The 24,860-nt window shown below is 43.3% G+C and overlaps 1 protein-coding gene across 1 annotated transcript in view; it reads left to right on the forward strand.

Moving 5' to 3' along the window:
* Tango6 (transport and golgi organization 6 homolog) overlaps positions 1-24,860 on the forward strand; it is a 176,475-nt gene that overhangs the window by 51,630 nt on the left and 99,985 nt on the right. Inside the window, exons 12-14 of the mRNA XM_031341306.1 lie at positions 10,378-10,512; positions 18,517-18,999; positions 23,406-23,463. Of these exons, the coding sequence (XP_031197166.1) occupies positions 10,378-10,512; positions 18,517-18,999; positions 23,406-23,463 (676 nt within the window). The remainder of the gene's footprint in view (positions 1-10,377; positions 10,513-18,516; positions 19,000-23,405; positions 23,464-24,860) is intronic.

Genomic DNA, 24,860 nt, shown 5'->3' on the forward strand with positions numbered 1-24,860 from the left:
ATACCACTCCATGTGCCTAATATGCTCCTGATGTGAACCTCACCTAAGAAAACCTCAAGAACTGCTTTGTACATATTTATGATGTAGTGGTATTCAACTTTGAGTGCAAATAAACTCACTTAGCAATTAAAAAACATACCACTACCTACCTGGCTACATTTTAGAGGCTTTGGTTTACTTTGCCTGAAGGTCTTTATTTTTTTTTTTTTAAGTTGCACATGGGTCAGAGGCTGTGAATGGAGGGCAGGAGTGATGGCTCAGAAGTGGAGAACACTTGCTGTGAAAACACGAGAACGAGCGATTAGATCCTCAGTGTCTACCTAGACAGCCGGTGTGACTGCGCTTGTGCCTGTCACCCACACAAAGGATCTGCTGCAGCCTGCTGACCCACCAGCATAGGGTCAGGCTCAGTGAGAGACTCTGGGTCAAATAAATAGGGTAGACAGGGATAGAGCACCTGACAGTCTCCTCTGGACCCTTCATACACATAGGCACATGTACTTACATATGTGTGCATATGCCACACACACACACACACACATATATACACACACACACAAGTTGAGAACAATTGGAATCAGGTTTGAAAAAAAAAAGTCTTACCCTTAGCATGATTGTGCACACTTTTTGTCTCAGCACTCAGGAGACCGAGGCAGGAGGATCTCTGATGTCAAGGTCAGCCTGGTCTACAGAGCAAATTCAAGGACAGCCAGGGCTACAGAAAGAAACTCTGGAAAAACCAACCAACGAACCAGCCAGCCAGATAAACAAATAAACAAAAAAATGTGAAGTGGAAACTTCTGGTTTCTTGGAAAGTCAGTTATGTCAAATGATATTTTGGTGGGACACACATGTGAAAGAATGTTTTGCTGAAGCAGACATAGGTGAAAAGATGTTTTGCTATAGCAGACACAGGAAAGGACATGTGATGTTTAGAACGAATATAAATATGACCCCACAGATAGTGGGAGCTCAAGAATTGGTTTGTCTTGCTTTAGTGCGCTAGTCTTTACTGACAACACGCATGTGTTGGTTCGCCCTACATTGTGTTGCTGAGCTTCACTTGTGGTGACTTCAGAGAGAGAAACTTACCAAAGAACTTCTGAGGTTCCTGTGGCTTCCTGTCACTGAGTGGACTTGGGCCGATTGGCAGGCCTCAGTTTCTTCTGAATTGAACTGCCTTTGCTGATTTGTATGTTGTATCTGCCAAGTGGACTGGACTGCAGCTGTTGGTTTGTGTGTGGTGTTTGCTGAGTGGACTGTGCTGCAGCTGCCGATTCGTGTTTGGTGTCTGCTAGTGGACTAGACTGAGAACAATGAAGATTGGAGTCACCTCAAAGAATTATTTCTAAACAGGTTCACTTCCTCCCATCCTAATAACCTTTCTTTTCCACTACCTCTGGTGGGTGGTGGGCTAGAGGTGAAGTTGAACCCTTATTAAAGTAGGCTGTAAAAAATATGCCTACAAAGCTCTGTTAATAAGACCACTTTAAATTTTATGCATGCTCTGATTCACAGTTTATCTCTGGAGCATCCTGTGCAGTTTTAAGATATTCTACAAACAATGCTTTCAGGGTAGAGTTGCTGAGCGGACCAGTCCCTGAAGTGTATTGATTGAGACATAATTTTTACTCCCTTCTTAAAAAGTAGGAGATAAAAGTAATAACACATAGGCAATGCAGGGACCATATTTTACCACTTAACTAGAATTAGTTGTGCCTGGCTGGTGAAGAGTCATTTGTAAGATGGTATGATTGTCACACTTAAATCTGATCCTCCCTGTCTTTGTGTGGTTGTCATTGTCATCTGCAGTCCGTGTTGCTAAGCAGCATGTCACTAAGAGCTCCCGCTGAGAACGCTAGCTGCTGCCTGTCAGCTCTGACTTAGCTTGCCTGTTTAATGGGAATTATGTTCCTGGTTGCTGTCCAGGCCCCTCACCCCTTCAGCTCACTGACCTCATGTTGCTTGGCAGGGTGATTTGTTTTGTATGGTTCCTGACAACTTCCCCACCCAGACTTGTTTCTGTGTCAGGGCGCTGGGTGGAAGGGGAGGTGGTTTAAAAACTGATAGAGCCTGTGCCTCTGCACTTACCTCCCTCACTCCTAATTAAGGAACCCTGGGGTTAGGCCTGTACAATAGGCTGAGCTGACCTATTGTATTGCCCTTCGACACAGGTTATTCAGAATTTACCAGAACAAAAGAACCACCAGGAAGTACTAAATTGTGCTTCATAATCTCACTGCTAGTGATGATATTGGCATATTATTTTGAAACAAATGAGCACATTCACATGCACACACACACACACACACACACACACACAAGGAAAATAAATTATGTTATTTGGTTAACATTATCAGAAATGAAGATTTTTAGTATAAGGAAAATGTATAAAAACCAAAGAACTAGCATAAAATCCGTATACTGTTGAATTCAGTTGGAGATGTAAGTGTAAGTGAATGATTAATGTTTTTCTGTAAAAACAATGGATATTTCCTAGTGTGGTCCCCTGTCAGTGCCTGGACCAATGACAGTCAGCAGCAGTTAAGTGCCCTAGCTCCAGAGTGGAGCCTATAAAAACCATTTCTACTCAGTATACTCAGTGCTCTCTGGGATGAAGGTTGATTTGAGGTCTAGGGTGGAGAGTGTACATTATAAGCTTCCAGGCAGCTTGATGTGCCCAGGCACAGGGAAGCCTTCTGAATTTAATGGGGTCATGGCACTAGCAGTCAGGAGCCACCTTGAAGGACTCTTGTTGCAACACACAGCACAACTGTAGCATTCAGAGGGATAATGGCTACAGCAGACACATCAAAGATAGAAAATGGGTTTTTAAACCTCTCAGTGTTCATTAGAGATTATCAGGGCATCTGGTCGCTGTTTTGTAAATTGATAATCAAAGAGAATGAGGAAAGTATTTGTCTTGCCTTCCTGGTGGTGATTAGATACCATCTTAATCAGATAAGCAAGGAGAATTTTCTGTAGGAGAATCACAGGCTAGCAGCTAGTTGGTAGAGCACTTGTCCTCTGGGACAGTCACAGCCAAACCATTCAGAAGGACCTAGAAAACCACTTCTCAACTCTCTAATGAATCCATGGGTTTAGGGAATGCATTCCCTGCAAATGATTAGAAGGGCTGCGGGATGGAACACTCCATGTTCCCCATGAAATCGACTGCCCTCCCACCCTCTTTATAAAAAATTTCAAATTTAGAGTAATTTTTAGTAATGATTCTATTTATTTTTGGTTTTGTCTTTTGAGAGTGTTTCATTGAGTATCCTTGGCTGACCTGGATCTTGCTATATAGACCAGGCTGGCCTAGAACTCATAGAGATCCTCCTGCCTCTGCCTTCCCAGTACTGGGATTATATTTGACATTTGTGTACCACCATACTTGGCTTTTTCTTTTGTATGTGTTTAACATGTATTAATTGAACATATGAATGAGGACTGTTTGTTGAAAGAATTTTCTAGTGAATACCTTGTACCTACTTTCTATGTAGATACTGCTGTTAGAATTTTATTAGACTCCATCATACCTTCTTTCATGATTTCATTCCTCTTTGTCTTCTTATTTTTCAGTACATTACAGGGTTAATGCAGACAGCAGTGTACACTGTGCCAAATATTTTGAACAGATTCATCTTCTGTCACCATCAATGGCCAAATAGGTTGTTGTATGTTCCCCACATGTGTTCAGTAGGGAGTATAGGACACTTGGGAAGGATTCTGACCTTAGCACAGAACCTTGAAGCCGAATCCAATTAAGGAAATGCAGACGCTAGAGTGCTGTATTAGCAAAGGCCAGAGGAAGCAGTTAGTGGACTCCAGACAGTGAGAATCTCTAGTGCATGTGTTTCTGCTTCTTCATCAAATAAATGGCTTTAAAAAAAACAAAAAAGGGCCAGGCAGTGCTGGCACATGCCTTTAATCCCAGCACTTAGGAGGCAGAGACAGGTGAATTTCTGAGTTGGAGGCCAGCCTGGTCTACAGAGTGAGTTCCAGGACAGCCAGGGCTATACAGAGAAACCCTGTCTTGAAAAACCAAAAAATAAAAAATAAAAACCAAACCAAACCAAACCAAACCAACCAACCAACCAACCAAACAAACAAACAAAAAACAAAAAAGGAACCCAGCTAGGCATGGTAGTACACACCTTTAGTCCCAGCAATGGAGAGGCAGCAGTAGGCAGATCTCTGAGTTCAAGGCCAGACTGGTCTACATAGTAAGTTCCTGGACAGCCAGAACTACATAGTGACACTCTGTCTCAAAAAAGCCTAAATGGATGGATGGATGGATGGATGGATGGATGGGTGAATGGATAAATAAAGGAACCAGTACTAGATTCAAAAAAACAACTGGGGAACTGGAGAGATAGCTCCATCAGTAAAGTGCTTACCATGCAAGCATGACGACCTGAGTTTGGCTCCCCATGTAAGAAGCTGGGCTTGGCAGAGTTCATCTGTAACCCCAACACTTATGGGGGCCGGGGAGAGTGGTGAGACAAGCAGATTTCTGGCTCTTACTAGCCAGGCAGTCTGCCAATTGGTGAGTACTATGTTCAGTGAGCTACCCTATCTTCTAAAGTAGAAAGCAATAGAGGAACATGCCTAAAGTTAACATGTGTGCACGCAAACACATGCACACATATATTTAAAAAAAATTATAGACAAATTGTGGCTAGGCATGGTGACATACACCTTTAATGCGAATACCCAGGAGGTACGGCAGGCTATGCCTGAGTCTCAGGCCATTCTGGTCTACATAGAAAGCTTAGATCCTGTCTCAAAGAGAAAGGGATATTTGAGATATTTCATATACCAGTTGTGGACCAGGTATTCAGCTAAGCTTAAAAAATATTTTTAAAAGAAAGCAAAGAATGTCATATGGCAATAATTTCATTATGAAGTGTGTCAGATGGTGATCATTTCTGGGGGAAGATGGAATAAGAAAAAGGGATGGTAAGTAGGTGGCCATGGGGAGCCTCATTGAAGAGATGACCTGTAGCCAGGGAAGGTGGGAAGAGTGTTCCAGAGAGAGCAACTATACCCAAGTGTAGGAGGATCAGCAGGGAGCCCAGTGCCAGTGCAGAGGTGTGAGCAAGGTTCTTAGTCTCTGCCCTTTCAGAAACGACATCCTTCGTACACTGCTGAGTTGGATCACTGTAATCAGTAGAGTAGAAATGGTTCTTCCTGGGGTTTTTCTTTTTTCAGATTGTGTGTGTGTGTATGTGTGTGTGTGTGTGTGTGTGTGTGTGTGTGTGTTCGTGTGTAACAGATTCATTACAAAAACAGAACACAGAGGTTCTCATTATAAAGATAGGGTATTGACTTATTCTGGAAACCATAGATCAGCATCAGGAGGGCAGATGTGTGTGCTTGTAGAGGTGAGAGTAAGTAAAGGAGACAGGAATGGTTGGAAGCTACAGAACCATAGCTGATCAGCAGCCTGAGAAACTGGGAGACTGAGCATCTGCATGGAGAGGAGAAGCATCGAATGAACCTCAGCGGAGCTGCTGAAACATCTTTAAAAAGAAAGGGAGCTGGACATCAGGATGGGGTGTGCCCATAATCCTAGCACAGAGGTGAGGCAGGAGGATTGCCACAAGTTCTAGGACTGCCTAAGCTACATAGTGACATTGTCCTAGTAAGCAAATAAATAAATAAATAAGAAAGGAAGTCTCTCCCTGAAGCAGTGTAGCATTATCTCAGTAAATAAATAAATAAGCAAACAGTCTCTCCTAGAAAAAAGCAAGCAAACAAGAACAGAAAAGGGGGAAACTGGGAGTTCCTTCTGTAGCAGCCTGAGTGCCGATCGATCGTAACACAGATGTAACACGGTGCTAAGGCTGAGACTTAGGGAACCCTTTGATTCTTTTCTCCACCTTCATTAACCCTCCTCTTCCCCAGCGAGACAATAGAGGCTTTAAAATTACGTTTAAAAATGTCTTATGTTGGACACGTGTATGGGGTAGGAGATCATGTGGAGGTCACAGAATGGCTTTGTGAGTTGTTTCTCCCATCTTTACTTGGGCTCCAGTGAGTAGACTCAGTTGACCAGCTTGCGCAACAAGAACGTTCCCCTGCTAAACTATCTCGCCAGCTTAGAGGTTTCTTCTCACCCAGTGCTGAACTCAGGAGCCTTGGCTGTGGGTGGGAGTAGCACCTGAAGAGCGGGAGACTTGTGCTGCATGGATGTGTCCTGTCTCATCTCTCCCCACCTGATTCTACTTCTACTGAGTCAACTGCTCGTAATGACTTCACTCTTTAATAATAACATTAGGTATTTGCTGTTTACCAGGCTCCGTTCTGAACCCATGACGGGTATTAACTCATTTAATCCTCTTAATGACCCTATGGAGACGTGTAACTTGCTGACGGAGTGCTGACAGAGTGGAAGGGGCTGGAGGCTGACTTGACTGTGTGCGTTCCAGCAGCCTCCTGAGGGGTGCTGAACTCAAGGAACTCTGACTTGGGTGGGAGTCAATTGAAAAACTCCCCTCAGTTCTAAGAGGCTTCAATCACTGAGGACCTCTTCATGGGTTGACACCCGATCGGAATCACAAAATGTGGGAAGTGGGTAAAGCTGCCATCAAAATGGCACTCCAGGAAGGAAGTCTGGTTGGACATTGCAGTAATCCTAGCTTGTGGGGGAAGAAGCAAATTCAAGCTCATCCTTGGCTACAAGGCAGCTGGGAGCCTAGGCTATATCAGACTCTATCTCAGTGTCCTTCCCACAAATAGAAAGGAAGTTTGGGAGAAAGGATATTTTTATTGATGACATACATTAGTAAATGGCACTTCCTTCATAGCTAACAGCTCCAGGGTTTTTAAATATTTTTAATTCTTTGGATTTTTATACATTTATGTGGTATATTTTATCATATCCATCCACTACCTTCATTCAGCTCTCATAGTACCCCGCCAGGGCTTTTGTCTCCCTCAGTTTCCTGCTCTCTTGGCTCTCGGTTGTTTGTTTGTGTTTGCATGCATATAAACATAAAGCTTCTGTCTCCCTGTGTAGCCCTGGCTGTCCTAGAACTCGCTCTGCAGACCAGGTTAGCCTTGAATTAAATCCACTTGCCTCTTTCTCCCAAGTGCTGGGATTAAAACATGTATCACCTTGCCTGGCTTCCAGCCTTTTATAAACAGTACATGATGGGTCAGGTGAGAAGGCTCAGTGCATAAAGGTGCTTGTCACCAAGTCTCACAACCTGAGTTCTAACCCGTTTGGTGGCAGGAGTGGACTCATTCCTACAAACTGCGCTGACCTCCACACAAATGTGGTATGTGCAGACATGGACACACATAGGGATAAACAAATGTAATTTTTTTAAAAAATTATTTATTTATTTCATGTATGTGGGTGCAACACTGTCACTGTCTTCAGACACACCAGAAGAAGGCATCGGATGCCCATTATAGATGGTTGCGAGCCACCATGTGGTTGCTGGGAATTGAACTCAGGACCTCTGGAAGAGCAGTCAGTGCTCTTAACCACTGAGCCATCTCTCCAGCCCCCAAATGTAATGTTTTTAACAATAAAAGATGCCTAGGAAGGAGCTTAGGAAAATCTAGTTCTAGCAATTAAACAATTCTTGTGCTAACGTAGAAGCTAAATAAAAGCAAGGCACTCTTTAAAATTTTTTCTATTGCTTAACTAGATGGGTTGGGGGGGGGTGGGCTTCCTGCTTTGCTTCCATGCGAGGAACACTTAAATAACCTTTGTTGCTTCCCGCCTTGCCCCTGAAGACAAGTGTTAACAGGCCATTCTCCTGGCTTTAAGCTTACAGTGAGGATTCTAGCATAGCATGTGATTTGTCCAGAGAGTTAAACATGCAACCTTGCATAGTGTTTAGAGGCTTATTATGGCCTATCTCAACTTTCCCGTTTTCAAAATGATATCTCCCCTTTGAGCCATTAATCCTGAATATACACACGTGTGCATGTGTACGTGCATGAATGCGTGTCTGCTGTTGTTTAATGGTGATTATACAAGGCTCAGTTCAAATGATGCTGACTAAATTAATTCCATTGAAATGTTATTGGTAGTCTACACTGTATAAAACCTTGTGCACGAACAATTGTAAGTCTGTAGAAATAGTGACACTTAGAATGTGACTCTGGATTTCTTACAGGTTGATTGAGGACGCTGGCTTATAAATAACACCAAGAACCTTTTCCCCTGTTCATTGCTTACTAGAATTAGACTGTCACGTGAAACTGAGAAATCTCCGAGGAGGAAACCTCCTTCAGAGAACATCTTAGATGATCAGAAAGTAATATTTACTTTTATGTATGCATTTGATTTTTTTGTGTTTGTGTGTGTGTGTGGGGGGGGGTGGCCTTGGGCATTGATTTTTCTATCTCCTGCCAACTTGATTTTGAATTAAGATATCTCATGTCATTTGCCATTGTGCTATATAAACTCCAGGAAGGCTGACTTGTCAGGTTCCGTTCAGTTGGGCCTCCTTTACTTTGTAACATTCCTCCTGTCTCTGCGCCCCCATGTCACTCTAGGAGTGCTGGGTTACAGACACGTGCTGCCATTTCCAGCAGGGGGTTCTGAGATCTGAATCCTCACTAGGCTTACATGGCAAGTGCTTTTACTTGCCTACTTATCTCCCTGGCCCAGAGTTTCTCTCTCTCTCTTTTTTTTAGGTTCACAACAAAATTGAGCAGTTAGAGGCATTGCCTCCCCATTGTTACCAAAGAGCAATGCCTTTTTAGTATTCTTTACCTCGTGTCTGTGTGTGTGTGTGTGTGTGTGTGTGTGGGTGTGGGTGTGGGTGTGGGTGTGTGTGTGTGTGTGTGTGTGTGTGCGCGCGTGCATTCAACCCTTTCACCTGCTAGGCAAACAGTCTACCCCTGAGCTACATTCTGGGCTCTTTGTTGTAACTGAGGAATCCACACAATCACATCATTGTTGCTCCAACTCAACAGCTTACATTAGGGTTCATTCTGGGGCTTGTACTGTTAACAGGTTCCATGTGTCTGCCATCCTCTTGTCCTAAAAATAGGTTCACTATCATGTCTGCCCCCTGTATCTATCTAGTTCTCTCTCTCTCTCTGTCTCTCAGTCTCTCTGTCTCTCTCTCTGTGTCTCTGTCTCTCTCTCTCACCTGTATCCTTGTAGATTGGCTCCTCTCACTTTGTATTATTTCTCATCATTAATATTCCTCCATGTCTTTTCATGGTTTAATAGTGCACTGGCAGTGGTAAATGGTCTTCCATTGTCTTGACAAATCTGTTTATCCACTCACCTTATGGAGGTCATCTCAGTCACCTCTGAGCTTCGAGATTCATGACTAGAGCTGTTATAAACAACCATCTGTGAGCATAAGTTTCTACCTCCTTTGGATAAATGTCAAATACAGTGGCTGGCTGGGGCAAAGGGGAATTCTTTTCTTTATAAGTGATGGGTTCTTGGGACTGAGTTTATAGCTCAGTGGTAGAACCCTTGCTTAACATGTGCAAGGCTCTGTGCTTGCTTGCCAGTACTGAATTAAAAATAGATAGATAGATAGATGATAGATAGATGGATAGATGATAGATAGATGATTGATTGATTAATAGATAGACAGATAAGAAGAATGCCAGGAGTAACAGATGCTTATAATTCCAGCACTTAGGAGATAATCAGTCATTCATGGCTATGCTCTGCTGTATATCCATTTGAGGGCTAGCTTGGGCTACATGATACCCTCATCTCAACAGACAAGAACATTGCTTGCCTAGCATGCAAGAAGCCCTGAGTTTGATTTTCGAGCACCACATTAACTGGGCATGGTGACACATACCTATAATCCCAACACTGGGGAACTGAAAGCAGGAAGAACAGAAGTCCAAGACCATCCTTAACTACTACTTAGCAAATTTAAGGCCAGCCTGTGCTATATGATTACATAAGACCCTCTGTCTATGAGAGAGAGAGAGAGAGAGAGAGAGAGAGAGAGGGAGAGAGAGAGAGAGAGAGAGAGGGAGAGGGAGAGGGAGAGGGAGAGGGAGAGAGAGAGAAAGAGAGATTGAGATTGTGCATGTGAAATGCTAGGAAGTTTCTGCATTGCTAAACTCCCAAAGGTGCTGGGTGAAGTAGATTGTTTAGAGAGCTATGCTCTCATGCGTTGTCCTCTATCTTGACATTTGGTTCTTACTGTGTCTTTTAAACCATCCTATATAAACTGGCAGGTGTAAAACAGAAATCCATGAAAAACAAAGTGGAGAAGCACAGAGCATCATTTGAGCACCATTCTGCTCCTGCTACACAGGAGCAGCTGTTACATGCTTGTGATGCAATTGGGAAAGTACAGATGTAAGATGGATGGAGTCTACAGTTGTTTCCTGCCTCTCACTCGTTCTAATTTCCTTCTCTGGTAGGTAGTGGACTTTGTAGCAGCAACACTGCAGAGAGCATGTGCAGGCCTGGCTCATGAGGCAGAGAGCACCGTGGGATCACAAACACTGAGCATGTCCATGGGGCTGGTAGCTGTCATGCTAGGAGGAGCTGTTCAGGTGAGCGTAAGTATGAGCAAAACTCGAATGTCACATGGGGAAGAGGACCTACCGCCCTTCTTCCATACCTTCATGGAAAGCAAGAATGGATATTGTACCCAGGAGAATTGCGATGGCCAAGTTGGGTTGTGTACTGGCTGGTTTTGTGTGTCAACTTGACACAAGCTGGAGTTATCACAGAAAAGGGAGCTTCAGTTGGGGAAGTGCCTCCATGAGATCCAGCTGTGGGGCATTTTCTCAATTAGTGATCAAGGGGGTAGGGCCCCTTGTGGGTGGTGCCATCCCTGGGCTGGAGGTCTTGGGCTCTATAAGAGAGCAGGCTGAGCAAGCCAGTAAGAAACATCTCTCCATGGTCTCTGAGTCAGCTCCTGCTTCCTGACCTGCTTGAGTTCCAGTCCTGACTTCCTCTAGTGATCAACAGCAATGTGGAAGTAAGCCAAATAAACCCTTTCCTCCCCAACTTCTTGGTCATGATGTTTGTGCAGGAATAGAAACCCTGACTAAGACAGGTTGCTAATAAGAATCATCTCTAACATAGATGACAAGCAGGCCACTTCACACTGACCTGTGCAGATGTTACCATCAAAAGGGCAAGGCTCTTTCCTACTTAGAACGAGCTTGTTTTGAAAACCATAAGAAAAGTGTTTTATGCCTGAGGCAGGCACTCAGTTCTCTGGCTCCCACTCTTCAAAATTGGTGGGAAATCCTTAGCAACCTCCTGTTGGCTCAGATGGCATTGGTTACACAGTTTCACGTTAGCTCAGGATCTATTGTTGATCATCTACCAGTGCAGTATGCTTAAGCCTGTTGCCAGTCACTTTTAAGAGTTTTGTTTTGTTTTTGTTTGAGACAGCCTGTTGTAGCCCAGGCTGGCCTTGAATTCAGTCTACATTGTTGATGTTCCTTTCTGCCTCCCAAGAGCTAAGATTATAGGTGTGTACCACCATGGCCAGTTCAGCGTATGTGGTTTCTACATAATTAATTTCTAGTTATTAAGATCTGTTTCTATTTTTAAATTATGTGTGTGTGTCTATGTATATATGAGCATAGGTGCCTGCTGAGACTAGAAGAGGGTGTCAGATCCCCTGCAGCCAGATTTATAGATGACTGTGAGCCTCCTGACATGGGCACTGGTGACCACACACAGGCCCTTTGCAAGAGCCATCCTCTGAGCCATCTCTCCAGCTCTGATTTATAGTTTTAGAAATGTATTCGGCTGGACAGTGGTGGTGCACACCTTTAATCCCAGCACTTGGGAGGCAGAGGCAGGCGGATTTCTGAGTTCAAGGACATCCTGGTCTACAGAGTGAGTTCCAGGATAGCCAGGGCTACACAGAGAAGCCCTGTCTCACAAAACCAAACCAAAACAACAACAACAAAAATTTATTCATTCAAATATCATTTGTTTCATATTTGCCACATGCCAGATATTGAGCTAAAAGATCTGGGAATATAGCAGTGGGCAAGACAGACATGGCTTATATCTCATACGACAGCCCAGGAAGGGAGGCACACACAGAATGACTATTTTAAAAATATGATTAGAGTTGAATGGAATACCTCCAAAGAAGAGGGAAGGAAACTGAGGGGACATAACATCTAAGCTAGGCCAAGAGGTCTTCAGTGAGCAGATGGGATTTAACTAGACTTGAAGAGGAATATGTGTTTAAGTGAGTAGAACATGTGAAAGGAAGCCTTTCAATTAAAGAAACTTATACAAAGGCTCAGTACCAGAGAAAAGGCCGATTTTCATGAGACACTGATAGAAGGAAGTTGTAGAGCCCTGGGACAGCACTGCCAAAGGAAAAGGAGAGGCAGGGCTAGACCATGCTTGTGAGGGTGATTGGTTAATTGTGTGACGCATTAACCAAGGAGACTGCAAGAAAGTAGGACAGTCTCAGAGCAGGTATTACAGAATCAAGCTCCACACCCATGAGTAGGGAGCCCTTGGGGGAATACATTTTGAGTTTAAGCATTCAAATCTGGTTTGATTCTTGACATATTAGGTTTTGCCTTTCTCCTCTAGACTTATTTTTTTCATTCTATAATTTTGGAGATCAAATCCAGGACCTTTCACTTCCCCTTGTGTTACATCTCCAGCATTCTAACAAGCATGTCCAGCCAGCAGCCCACGGCCGTCAGCCTGTGTCCCAGACTACATTATGTCTCAATGTCAAAAGGTGGGGCACTCCTGCCTGTTCCTAAGGAGAAAAAAAGATTTTTATCTGGGCTGGTTGTCAATGTGAATCCCATTTCTCACTGGATTTACATTCCTAATTTTATATTTTGTATGTCATCTGAAAAGTAAGCTTTTGGCTAAGGTTCCAGAGTCATATTAAATGTAACAAGGAAGGGTTCACAGATGGAATAGCTTAAGTTGGATTGTTATTGGATTTAATTAGCTTAGTTGAGTTTTGTTTTCTGATTGAATATTAATTTGGATAGTCTCTATAAATTGAAAGCATAAATTGTGAGTGTGTGTTGTATCTTCCTATTTAAGTACTCATTTCAGAAATAGAACAAATGGAAAAGAAATCACGGAACTCTTCTATCTGCTTTTTTAGAGTCCATTGTGGAGGCTGCTGTATATACCGGCCATGCCCTGCTTGCTTTATCTGCACAGCCCTTGCCCATCTTTGCCCTCCTGTGAGCCATCCTGACTCATGACCGCTTCCTGGGCTCCCCTGACTCTGCGGTTTAAGTGAACATACATACATCACCTCGTTTACTTTTGCCCTAGATTTGCTAATTTATTATTTCCTGCTTGATTCATGCATTTACAAGAGCTTCTCCTCTTCCACTTTCCTCTCCTCCTCCTCTTCTACTTTTTTTTTCGTTCTGGTTTTCTCTGTCCTCTGTGTAGCCCTGGATGTTCTAGAACTTGCTCTGTAAACCAGGCTGACCTTGAATTCATAGATCTGCCTGCCTCTGCCTCTCTGCCTCTCTGCCTCCCAAGTGCTAGGATTAAAGGCATACACTACCACTATTCTGGCAAAGGCTCCTTTTTCTCTTTAATTTTAGTTTTACTTTATTTATGTGTATGAATGTTTTGCCTCCATATATGTATATGTACCATGTGTGTGCCTGGTGCTCCAGGAGGTCAGAAGATGGTTGTAGGATCTCCTGGATCTGGAGTTTGGATGGTTCTGAGCCACCATGTGGATGCCAGAAATTGAATGCAGGTTCCCTGGAAGAGTAGCCAGTGCTTTTAACACCTGAGCTATCTATCTCTCCAGCTCTATAAGGCTTCTTAGTAATGCTGGGTTTTGTCTTGTATTCACAATAAAGTCACGCTTGAAGATTGTGGTTCGAGTTGACTACAGTCGCTCTAAGTCTTTGCTTTAGAGCCTAGAACATTTTCCCTGTTAGGAGTCATTGTTTTGGCCAATGAAACAGAAGCTAACAGCATCAGGCCTTTCTTCATTCCTTTCTAATTCATGCAAGTAAGGTGATTATTATAACATCGTGTCTGGGAAGAGGAGTTAATGTGGAGAAAGTGCAGGTTTAAGATTGCTAACATTCATTTTCTAAATTCCAGGCTTGGTCATCACTAAAGTATTATGTTGGGGAGTCTTCTCTGTTCCTAAGAAGCAGTTTCTGCTCGGTGTTGTAGAGCCTGTGGGCCTACTATTGCTCTGGTTGGTAAAGTTGGGCAGACCATTCTGGCCTTTCTTTAGGACAAAGTAAAGCCATATTGTTCTAGGGCAACAATGGGATGTGCTACCTAAAGGCTGGACTCTTAATCTTTAAGCCCAAATTTCATAGTGAGATTCATAGTGAGAGACCAAAGGTGTATCTTTCTCTAAAGGGCTAGCCATCTTTAGCTTGTCCTAACACCATACTATCTAGGTCTTCATATCTCTCTCTCCCTCCCTCCCTTCTTCCTTCCCTCCTTCCTTCCCTACCTCCCTCCCTCCCTCTCTCTCTTCCTTCATTCCTTCCTTCCCTCCCTTCTTCCTATCTTCCTTTCCTTGCTAAAGGCCATTGTTTAAACTCTTCATTTAAAAAAAAGTTCTTCTGAGGACTGGCTCAGAGGTAGAGTTCTTGTAGGAGACATGGATCTGGTTCTTTGTGCCCACATGGTGCCTCCCAACCATCTATAACTCCAGTTCCCAGGGAGCTGATGCCTCTTTTGGCCTTCTTAGGCACTGCACTCATGTGGTACACAGACATACATGTAGACAAACCATTGATATACATAAAATAAAATAAATCTCAAAAAAAATCCTGTTGTAATAAGCATATGCCTATATTTTAGGTGTAGTTGACAAACATCAGAACCATAGCAAAACAGAGACTTCTGTGGAACAGTGGTGAGCAAACTAGAGGTCTGCTCCAGAGTGGGGAATCCAAGAGTGGGTACTCCTGCTAGAGCCTGTTTGTTTAGCAAGGAGAATGAACCGGTTTACTTCTGCCCTTTTCTCCCTTCACTGGGCTGGACACTCTCTCTATATAGAACACAATTTATTTTTTTTTTGTCATGACACATAAATATATTTTAGGATATTAGAAATAATTGAGAACTGCTCTTAAAGTACTATACAGAGTTAAGTTATTGCAAACATCAGAGAAATGTTTAGTTGTCCAAAACAAATCTATTTAATCTTGGAAACTTCACCATATATTATTGTCTCAAAGAAATCTCTTTTTACAACTCTCTCTCTCTCTGTAACATATAAACATACACAATCAAACATATACACATATAAAATAAAGGAAGTCATAAATAATGCCCTAAAATAGTATTGACTTTAAGCAGCAATTACGTACTAGCTATTTTCTCTAGGAACAATATTTGACTACTGAAGTTATCTCTCTGATAGCAATGCTAAAAATTGGAATCTAAAATACAATAGAATATTTTAAAACTAAAATATGTTTTTTTTAAATATTTATTTATTTGTTTATTTTATGTGTATGAGTATGCTACCTTCATGCTCCAGAAGAGGGTATCAGATCCCATTACAGATGGTTGTGAGCCACCATGTAGTTGCTGAGAATTGAACGCAGGACCTCTGGAAGAGCAGTCATTGCTCTTAACCGCTGAGCCATCTCTCCAGCCCCTAAAATATGTTTTATATATATCTGGTTACTTGTCATCAAAGTAGCTATTGGTTACTGAATTGAGTAAGATTGATATGTTGGCTACCAAGATAGGAAATAGGATATTTGATTGGATCAATACTAGAGCAAATGCATATCTCAATGTGATTACTTATTAACATATATAATGAAAAGAAATCCTAGGTAAGTTCTCTGGAGCTCAAGTGTGTTTTTTATTCCCAACTATCACAATCATTTATCAAATAAAAGAGCTAAAACAGCTTTCCAAATTTCTACTCACTACTGGAGGAGATAGTATGTCCCAGTGTAAGACAAGCTAGTTCTTAACTGCTGTTGCTTCAAGCAGGTACTTCCTGCTTACTACCGGTTGTTAGCAAGCCTGTTACAGCAGCTAGTAAACAGCATGGGTGGGTGACAAATGGCAGCAAGCAAGAAGAAAGGAAAATATTTTAAACTAAGGCAGTTGGATTTTTTTTTTAATACTTATTAGCAGGACATAGACTTTTAAAGGTTTAACAACACTCCTCTCTCCCTTAATGAGCACTCTTCAGACCTTAGTAAACCATGGGTGTGTTGACAACATTAGTCATTGAGTTGCTACAGGGAAAGGAGATCCACACTTCAGGTTTTCACAGGCATTTTGCTTGTTATCCTCTAGGTAACTCACATGCACCTCAGAATTTCAAGCATTTATGGTAGATGGTGTCACTGCCAGAAAAAGCCCTTGCTGAAGATGGACAGTTCCTCCAAGCAGGGCCTGTGCAAGCTCGGGGCCTATGCAAGCTCGGGGCCTGTGCAAGCTCAGGGCCTGTGCAAGCTCGGGGCCTATGCAAGCTCGGGACATGCGCAAGCTCAGCGCCCATTCTGCCCTTTGCTTTAGCCCTCACCTCAGTTTGTATCTCAGTGTGACCTTCATACATCCAAAGCGACAGGAGATGTCAGGTGTCTGCTCTGTCACTCTCTGCCTAGTCCCTCGAGACAGTGTCTCCTTGTCTCACCAGCCCTGAGATAACTAACAGGCCCCTATGCAGCCATTTCCAGCTTCTTACACGGGTGCTAGGGGTTCAAACTCAGGTCCTCATGTGTACTCAGTGAGTGCCTTACCATCAAACTGTCTGCTCTGCCCCCAATTTTACATCTTTTTTAAAAAATGATCTTTTATGGTCAACAAGATGGCTCAGGAGGCAAAGGCGTTTGCTGCATAAACCTGAAAACTCGAGCTCAGTCCCTGGCACTGTTTAAAAGCAGAAGGAGAGAGCCGATGCTACAAGATTGCCCTCTGACCTGCACATGCATGGCAAGGCGCTTGTGTCCCACAACCATGGGCATACATGAGCACATGTGTGCACACACATGCATGATAAATATAAATAATATTTTAAATGATCTTTCAGTTAGCTAAAGACTAGTTGTCTCCAATGCCTTTAGCTTTTGAGATTAAGCTATTTAAACATGGAATTGTCTTTATTTATAAACATTGTTAAAGATTTTCAGAGCCTTCTGTAATTTTTACGAAATCATTTCTGGTGCTACCAGTATTCTGTGAAAGGTTTTTTTGGTTTTTTGAGACAGGCTTTCTCTGTGTATCCTGGAACTCACTCTGTAGACCAGGCTGGCCTCAAACTTACAGATGCGCTTGCCTCTTCCTTCCAAGTGCTGGGATTAAAGGCATGCACCACCACAGCCCTGCTTTTTAATTCCTTTTTAAAAGGACTATAGCATTGAGATTAATGCTTCAAAGATCTAGAATATGGTTAGGTATGATGGTGCACACCTTTAGTCCCAGCACTCAAAGGTCAGAGGCAGGCAAATCTCTGTGAGTTCAAGGCTAGTCTGGTCTTCATGGTGAGTTCTAGGACAGCCAGGATTCTGTAGAGACCCTATCTTGAAAACAAAACAAAACAAAATGAAACAAAAAAGACCTAGAATCTTTAAAGACTACCAACATCCAAAAACCTAGCAGAAATCAGTATTTTTAAAAAAACATTTATTATTTATTTGTCTGTGTGTGTGTACCTGTGTGTATACAGAGGCCAGAGCTGGGCATGAGGTGTCCTTCTGTAGCATTCTTCTCCTATTGCTCTGAGACAGGATCTTTTTCTGAACCTGAGGCTAATAGTTTCTCTGCTATGTTAGAAGCCAGGGGTCCTCCTATCTCCACTCAACTTGGAGCTGGGGTTACAGTGATACATGGAAAATGTGGCTTGCTGTATGGGTGCCGGGTTGTGAACTCCGGTCCCTCAGTATTAAAGGATGATTTTTAGGTATAACTTAATTTTTTTTAAAGATTTATTTATTATCATACATAAGTATACTGTAGCTGAGTTCAGACACACCAGAAGAGGGCATTAGAACTCGTTACGGGTGGTTGTGAGCCACCATGTGGTTGCTGGGATTTGAACTCAGGACCTTCAGAAGAGCAGTCAGTGTTCTCACCCGCTGAGCCATCTCACCAGTCCCCAACTTAATTTTTTATACTCTAAACTATGACTTTTTTTTAAGTTTATTTTTCTTTTGAGGTAGGATCACAGGCTGTTCTAGAACTTATTAGGTAGATCGGTCCGGCCTTGAACTCAGGGTAGTTCTCCTGCTCCAACTTCCCCATTGTGATGATACACATGAGCCACACTGCTGGGATTGTAGCTTCTTGACTTTATAAGCAGCTGTGTTCCAGTTAATAATTTTGGATATCTTACTTAAGTGTCTGTTTCAAATGCAGGAACTAATGGACACTCTCTCTCAGGGATACAGAGTGTGTTCTTGTTTACCTAGAAGGTGCCTGTGTGTGGCCATGCTCAATGTGTGTTAGCTGCAATTATGTAGCAAATAGCTCTTGAGTGTTTGACTGGGGCAGTGCTGATGTGACTGTTGCCCCTCTGTGCACTTGGCAACATTGTCCACATTAGTTTTGACCTACTGTTTTTACATTTTGCTTTATAGTTAAAGTCAAGTGACTTTGCAGTCCTGAAGCAGCTGCTGCCTCTGTTGGAGAAGGTCTCTAACACATACCCTAACCCTGTCATCCAAGAACTCGCTGCCGATCTCCGAATTACCATCTCCACTCATGGAGCCTTCTCCACTGAGGCTGTCAGCACAGCAGCCCAGAGTACCTTAAACAAAAAAGATCCAGAAGGGAATATTGAAGAACAGCGACCAACCAGTCATGACACTTCCACAGAAGGAGCTCAGAACCGCCCTGAACAAGAAGAGCAGAAGCCCCCCAGAACAGGCCAAGGTTCCAGTGAGCCCTGCACTGCCACAAGCCAGCCACCTGGAAATATAACCACAGAACAGTTGCGAGAGGTTCTCTTATCGGCCTGTGATCCCCAGGTTCCAACCCGAGCTGCTGCCCTCCGCACCCTTTCCCGCTGGGTAGAACAGCGAGAAGCGAGGGCCCTGGAGGAACAAAAGAAGCTTCTTCAGGTGAGTAGAAGGCACTGCCCAGGCACAGGACACAGTGCAGCAGCCCAGGGCTGACATTCAACTCAGGGCTTTGTTGTTTGAGACAGGATCTCACTGAGGATCCCTGGCTGGCCTGGACCTCTTTCCATAGACCAGGCTAACCTGGACCTCGCAGAGATCCATTGGCTCTGCCTCCTGAGTGCTGGGATTAAAGGTGTATGCCCTCATGACCAGCCCAACTCAGGTATTTTTTTTAAACATTGACCTTTTGTCAAGTGAGGTCTTGGATTATCCTCCAGGAACTTAAATTGTTGAGAAGTCAGAGTAAGGTAGGAAGGGTGTTGAGCAGAGTGCCAGAATTTTTACATATAAGCAATGTGGTGGGTAACGGGAAAAAATGTGGGCAAGGTTGATTTTCATATAGTTTTAGCAAAACAGCCAAGTGTTAGCATGTGAAAGACAGGCAGTGGGCTAGCATGATCAAACTCCCAGAGCTGGGATGGTAACCATCCTAGGAAGGCCCCATCCATGTCTGACTGGGTCCCTCCTAGAGGAACATTAGGTCTAACTGGTTCTCCTCCTCTCTTTTGCCTCCATCACAGCAAAAAAGGTGTCTTCGATGTTCTAGACTGGCATAGCAATGTGCATACTGCTTCGTTAGGATCTTTCCCTTTTGTGGAAGTCTTTGGGACTTGAGTATGGGCTAGAGTAAGGACAAGAGGCCTGGAAACTACGGCCTGGGACCAGGCTCGGCTCCTGAACAGCACTCAAGACAGTGCTCAACCCTTCTGAGCCTTGGTAGTGATGTCGGTGATCTAGCTATGTGTCTAGTCCTTAGACTGCAAGTTGTAACTCTGGTGGAAAACCTCTATTTTAGTTAGCATGGTACTGGAACTATTGTGTAGTTTGCTCTTTTGCAGACTGTATATTGAATACCTGCTCTTTTTTGAGCCAAGCCATGTACCTTACTGATACTGTCGCTCATCCTCACAACTGCAATATGCATTCTCTTCATCCTACAGATGAAATGCAGGCACATGTCAAGGACTTTCTGTCAGGGAAATAATATTGAAACTCATAAACCTTCTTTGAGTAGCTATCATCCCCCAAATATCCATTAGTATGCTGCTTTAGATGTGTGTGCTTGGGACCACTGCAGTTTCCTTTAACTGCATGAATCTTCATCTACCACGTTCACCATGTTCTGCTGATGATTTTTAATAAGAAATGTAAATTGTTGGGGATACCCCACAAATATATCTCTTATTTGTGTATGTGTGTATGTAGGTGTGATTTGCATGTGTGAGTGATGTGCATGTGTGTCTGGTATATGTGTGTGTGTGTGTTTGTGATGTACATGTGTGTGTGTACACACATGCATGTGTGATATGTGTGTGTATGTGCAGGTGTGTGTGCATGTGCAGGTGTGTGTATGCATGTCTGGAGGCCAGAGGTCAACATCAGGTGTCTTCCTCTACCACTTTCTACCTTATTTTTAGACAGAGTCTCTCCCTGGACCTGGGACTCACCAGTTGGTTAAGCTGGGTGTCTGGCAAGCTTATATGCTCCTCTGTGTCCACCTTCCAGTGCTGAGCTTTAAAAAAGGATGCAGAAGCCGGGCGGTGGTGGTGCACACTTTTAATCCCAGCACTTGGGAGGCAGAGGCTGGCGGATTTCTGAGTTCGAGGCCAGCCTGGTCTACAGAGTGAGTTCCAGGACAGCCAGGGCAATCCAGAAAAACTCTTGTTTCTAAAAACCAAAAAAAAAAAAAAAAAAAGGATGCAGAAGATCTTCAGGTCTTCATGCTTGCATAGCAGACGTTTTTCCCACTGAGTCATCTTCCTAGCTTCTAGTCCTCTCTTCTTTTGTTTCTCTCTCTCTCTCTCTTTTTCTGAGACAAAGTCTCAATTAGCCCCAGGCTGTTTTTGAACTGTGTCTGTCATCCAAGGGTGATCCTGAATCCCAGAACCCAGATCTTCTCGACTCTATCTCCAAAGGGCTAGAATTACAATCATGCCAGACTTATTTTTGAATTTTTTAAAAAAGGGCTCATGTAGCCCAGATTGCCTTTGAACTCCTGATCCTCCTAACTCCCATGTGCTGGGATCACAGGCATGCACCCCCACACTCTTGTCCCTTTTAATTTTTAAATTAGTTTTTGATTATCATGCAAGGAAATGGGTTTTATTCTGAAATTTTTGTATCCTTGTATCATTATATTTTCTTTTTATGTGTTCCCTATGTTTCTTTTCTCACTGATATGACAACACACTGGACAAGCAGTTTAAGGAGAGGGTTGGTTTGGCTCCTAGTTTGAGAATGCAGTCCGTGATGGCAGAGAAGTCATGGCTACAGCTGCTCACTTTGTACTGCAGGCAGGAAGCAGAGACATGAATGCTCAGCTCCTTTCTTCTTTAAAAAAAGAATAAGCAAGCATATTTTGGTTACATTTAAGTTTCTATTTTGTGCAGCGGGGTAGGGAGGCATGTGGGCACCACAGTGAGTATGTAGTGCTCAGAGGATAGATTATAAGGAGTCGGTTCCTGGGACCGGTTCAGATCTTCTCCCTCAGCAGCAGTCAGCACGGCTTGCTCAGCCAGCTCACTGGCTTCCCTTCCCCTTTTGATTCAGTGCTGGACCCCGACTCAGGGAGTCGTGCCACCACAGCTAGGGTGGCTCTTCCACCTAAGGAACTAAGTCTAGAAGTTCACTCACCAATGTGCCCAGAGGTATATTCCTGAGGTGACTCTGAACCTCATCCATCAAGGTTACCCAGCTCGCCTCCCATACCTGGCTTCCTGCCCCCTCTCCACTCTTGCTGACCCCTTTCTTCCCCTTCTGCTGTCATGACATGTGTATTTTATAACCCGCTCATTCCCCTCTTACTTCTGCCTTCTAGACTTCTTGTCTTAGTTAGAATTTCTATTGCTATGACCAAAAGCAACTTTGAGGAGGGAAGAGTTTAATTTGGCTTGCGTATCCTAGGTTGCAGTCCATTTAGGGAGGTCAAAGCAGAAGCTCAAAGCAGGATCCTGAAGGCAGGAACTGATGCAAAAGCCGTGCAGTCATGCTGCTTCCTGTCTCACTCCCCTCGGCTTGCTCACAGCATCCAGGACCACCTGCCCAGGAGTGGCCCCACCCACAATGGACTGGGCCCATCCATATCAGCTATTAAGCAAGAAAATGCCCTCCCGCTTTGCCTTCAGGCCAATTGATGATGGACATTTTCTCAATTTCCCTTTCCAGATGACAAAAACTATTTGAGATACCTGCCAAGTATTTGTCTGTGTAGTGTTCAAAATATCTATTTATTCTCGTGGCTGCTAATCTGGATTGAGTTTCACTCATTCCATATGCAATCCCAGCATCTTCCAACCTAGTCATCAGCACACACTGACTGATCTTCAGCTCTCCCTCAGTAGGGTACACACCAGCAGCGTGAAGTCGAGCACAGCACGGTGTATGCCCTTGACAGCAAGCAGGAGGAGCCTGGGCACATGCTGCCGTCTTTCCCTTGCACCCATGTTAGGGCCTTACTTTAACATGGCATCAGTGCCTTCTAGGCACACCATACTGCATTTGGCACCCTGATAAGTTCCTAATTTGGAAAACAATGAGAGTAGTTTGTTAGCAGTGTCCATCAAAGGGCTATAACTTGTAAGATACTTAAAAAGTGGAATAGACATAAAATTGCCTCTATTATCATGGTCTCCCTTGGAATCCTACATGCAGTGTTAGATCAGAGGAATGGATCTCACTATATTTAGCTACCTGTGTTGAAAATTTGTCCATGGGTTAGCACAGAAGAATGTTGAGGATGAAGTTTTATGCGTCAGGTGTGGTAGTGCACACCTTTAAACCCAGCACTTGGAGAGGCAGAGGCAGGTGGACTTCTGTGAGTTAGGGGCCAGCCTGGTCTACAAAGTGAGTTTCAGGAGTGCTAGGACTACACAGAGAAACCCTGTCTCAAAGCAACTCAACCCAACCCAACCAAACAAAACACCAAGTATTATGGCTATTATTGTGTGTGAGTATGATGTGCATGTGTGAGTGTGAGCACACATGTGCTGCAGTGTGCTTGTACAAGGTCAGAGGATAAGTTTTGGGACTTTGTTTTCTTCATCCACCATGGGCTCCAGATTCAGGGATCAAACTCAGGTTGCTAGGTTTGCACACCAGGTTTTTACTTTCTGATTGTTCTTATTCATGTTGATTTCCATGACTAGTAGTGCTTGTTGACCTCAAGAAGTCTCTCCCCAAGTCCTTCCCCTTTTAGACTTCAAGCAAATATACTGTTTTCCTCACGCGGTTCTATGTCAGACCAGTTTCCACCAAGAGGAAGCAAGCATCTCTCGGAGGCAGCAGATCAAGGGCTCTACATCTTTCTCGCTCTTTGAGGATCATCTTATTCTGTTTTGTACTTCCAGATATTCCTGGAGAACTTGGAGCATGAAGACTCTTTTGTGTATCTATCTGCGATTCAGGGTAAGTTAACATAGACCAAAGATGATATCATGTTCACTTGAGGGGTACAATCACAAGACACAACTGGCCATTTGTCCATCTTTCTGCTTCCTAAGTGGAATGCTCTGAATGATAATAATATTCCTGGAGAGTTTCAGAGTCTCATAATAATGATGTTTCATGTTTACTTTATAATTGTATAGATGAAATCGTATTTCCTTCAGTTGAGAGAGGTAAAGAATGGTTCATATATGAATTCTTACGATGTTAACTAAGGGCCAGTGAGGTAGCTTAGCAGGTAAAGACACAGGCCACCTAGCCTGAGTTTAATCCCCTGATCTACATAGTGGAAGTGTAGAACTGATTCCTGCAAGTTGTCCTCTGACCTCCACATACATGTGCGCGTGCACACACACGCACATGCATACATACACACACACTCAAGTATGCACATATGCATGCACAAAGAAAAAAGCTACAAAGCTTTTTGTGTTTTCAAATGGTTTTGGTTTAATTTTTATGGTTTCTTTGTTTTATCATTTTTGGTGGGTTGTTTTGTTTTTGTTTTTTGTTGGTGTGCTGAGAAGAAAATCCAGGATCTCACACAAGTAAACACTATTAAGCTATACCTCAATCTCAGCTTCAGGTATTTAATATTTCTTTATTCTTTTTTTTTCCGAGACAGGGTTTCTCTGTATAGCCCTGGCTGTCCTGGAACTCACTCTGTAGACCAGGCTGGCCTCGAATTCAGAAATCCACCTGCCTCTGCCTCCCAAGTGCTGGGATTAAAGGCGTGTGCCACCACTGGACAGCTAATATTTCTTTATTAGAAAAAAAAAATTACGTGATGGAGTGAGGGCTCAGCATCTGAGTGCATGCTTCTCTTACAGGGAACCACAGTGACTAATAACTCTAGCTCCAGAGAATCTAATGCTCTCTTTTGGCCTCTGTGGGCACTGCACATGTGCACATACCCATTTATATATACATAAATAATTAATAAAATATTTTTAAAAAGCACATGGAGCCAGGTATGATGGCACATACCTTTAATCCAACACTCAGGAGGCAAAGGCAGGAGGATCTCTATGAGTTCAAGGCCAGCCAGGTCTACATAGTGAGTTTTAGGACATCAAGAGCTATATAATAGGGAAAGCCTGTCTCAAAAAAATTAAAAACAAGCAAGCAAACAAACAAGACTCAAACATATGGAACTGGAATGCAGCTCAGTGGTAGAGCATTTCTGTAGCATGCGCAAGGCTCTGGATTTGAACCCTCGCACTGGGGAGGAAACGTGTGAATCGTTACATTTCTTTTCTGAGATTCTTTGTTCACTACTTTCTGCTGGTTTATAGATTCCAGACCTAGAGGGAAATAGTAAGTTAGGGCTCTTTCCAAAAAGATGAGAATCATACCAT

Source organism: Mastomys coucha, unplaced genomic scaffold, assembly GCF_008632895.1.
Source record: "Mastomys coucha isolate ucsf_1 unplaced genomic scaffold, UCSF_Mcou_1 pScaffold22, whole genome shotgun sequence".
Classification (NCBI taxonomy): Eukaryota; Metazoa; Chordata; class Mammalia; order Rodentia; family Muridae; genus Mastomys; species Mastomys coucha.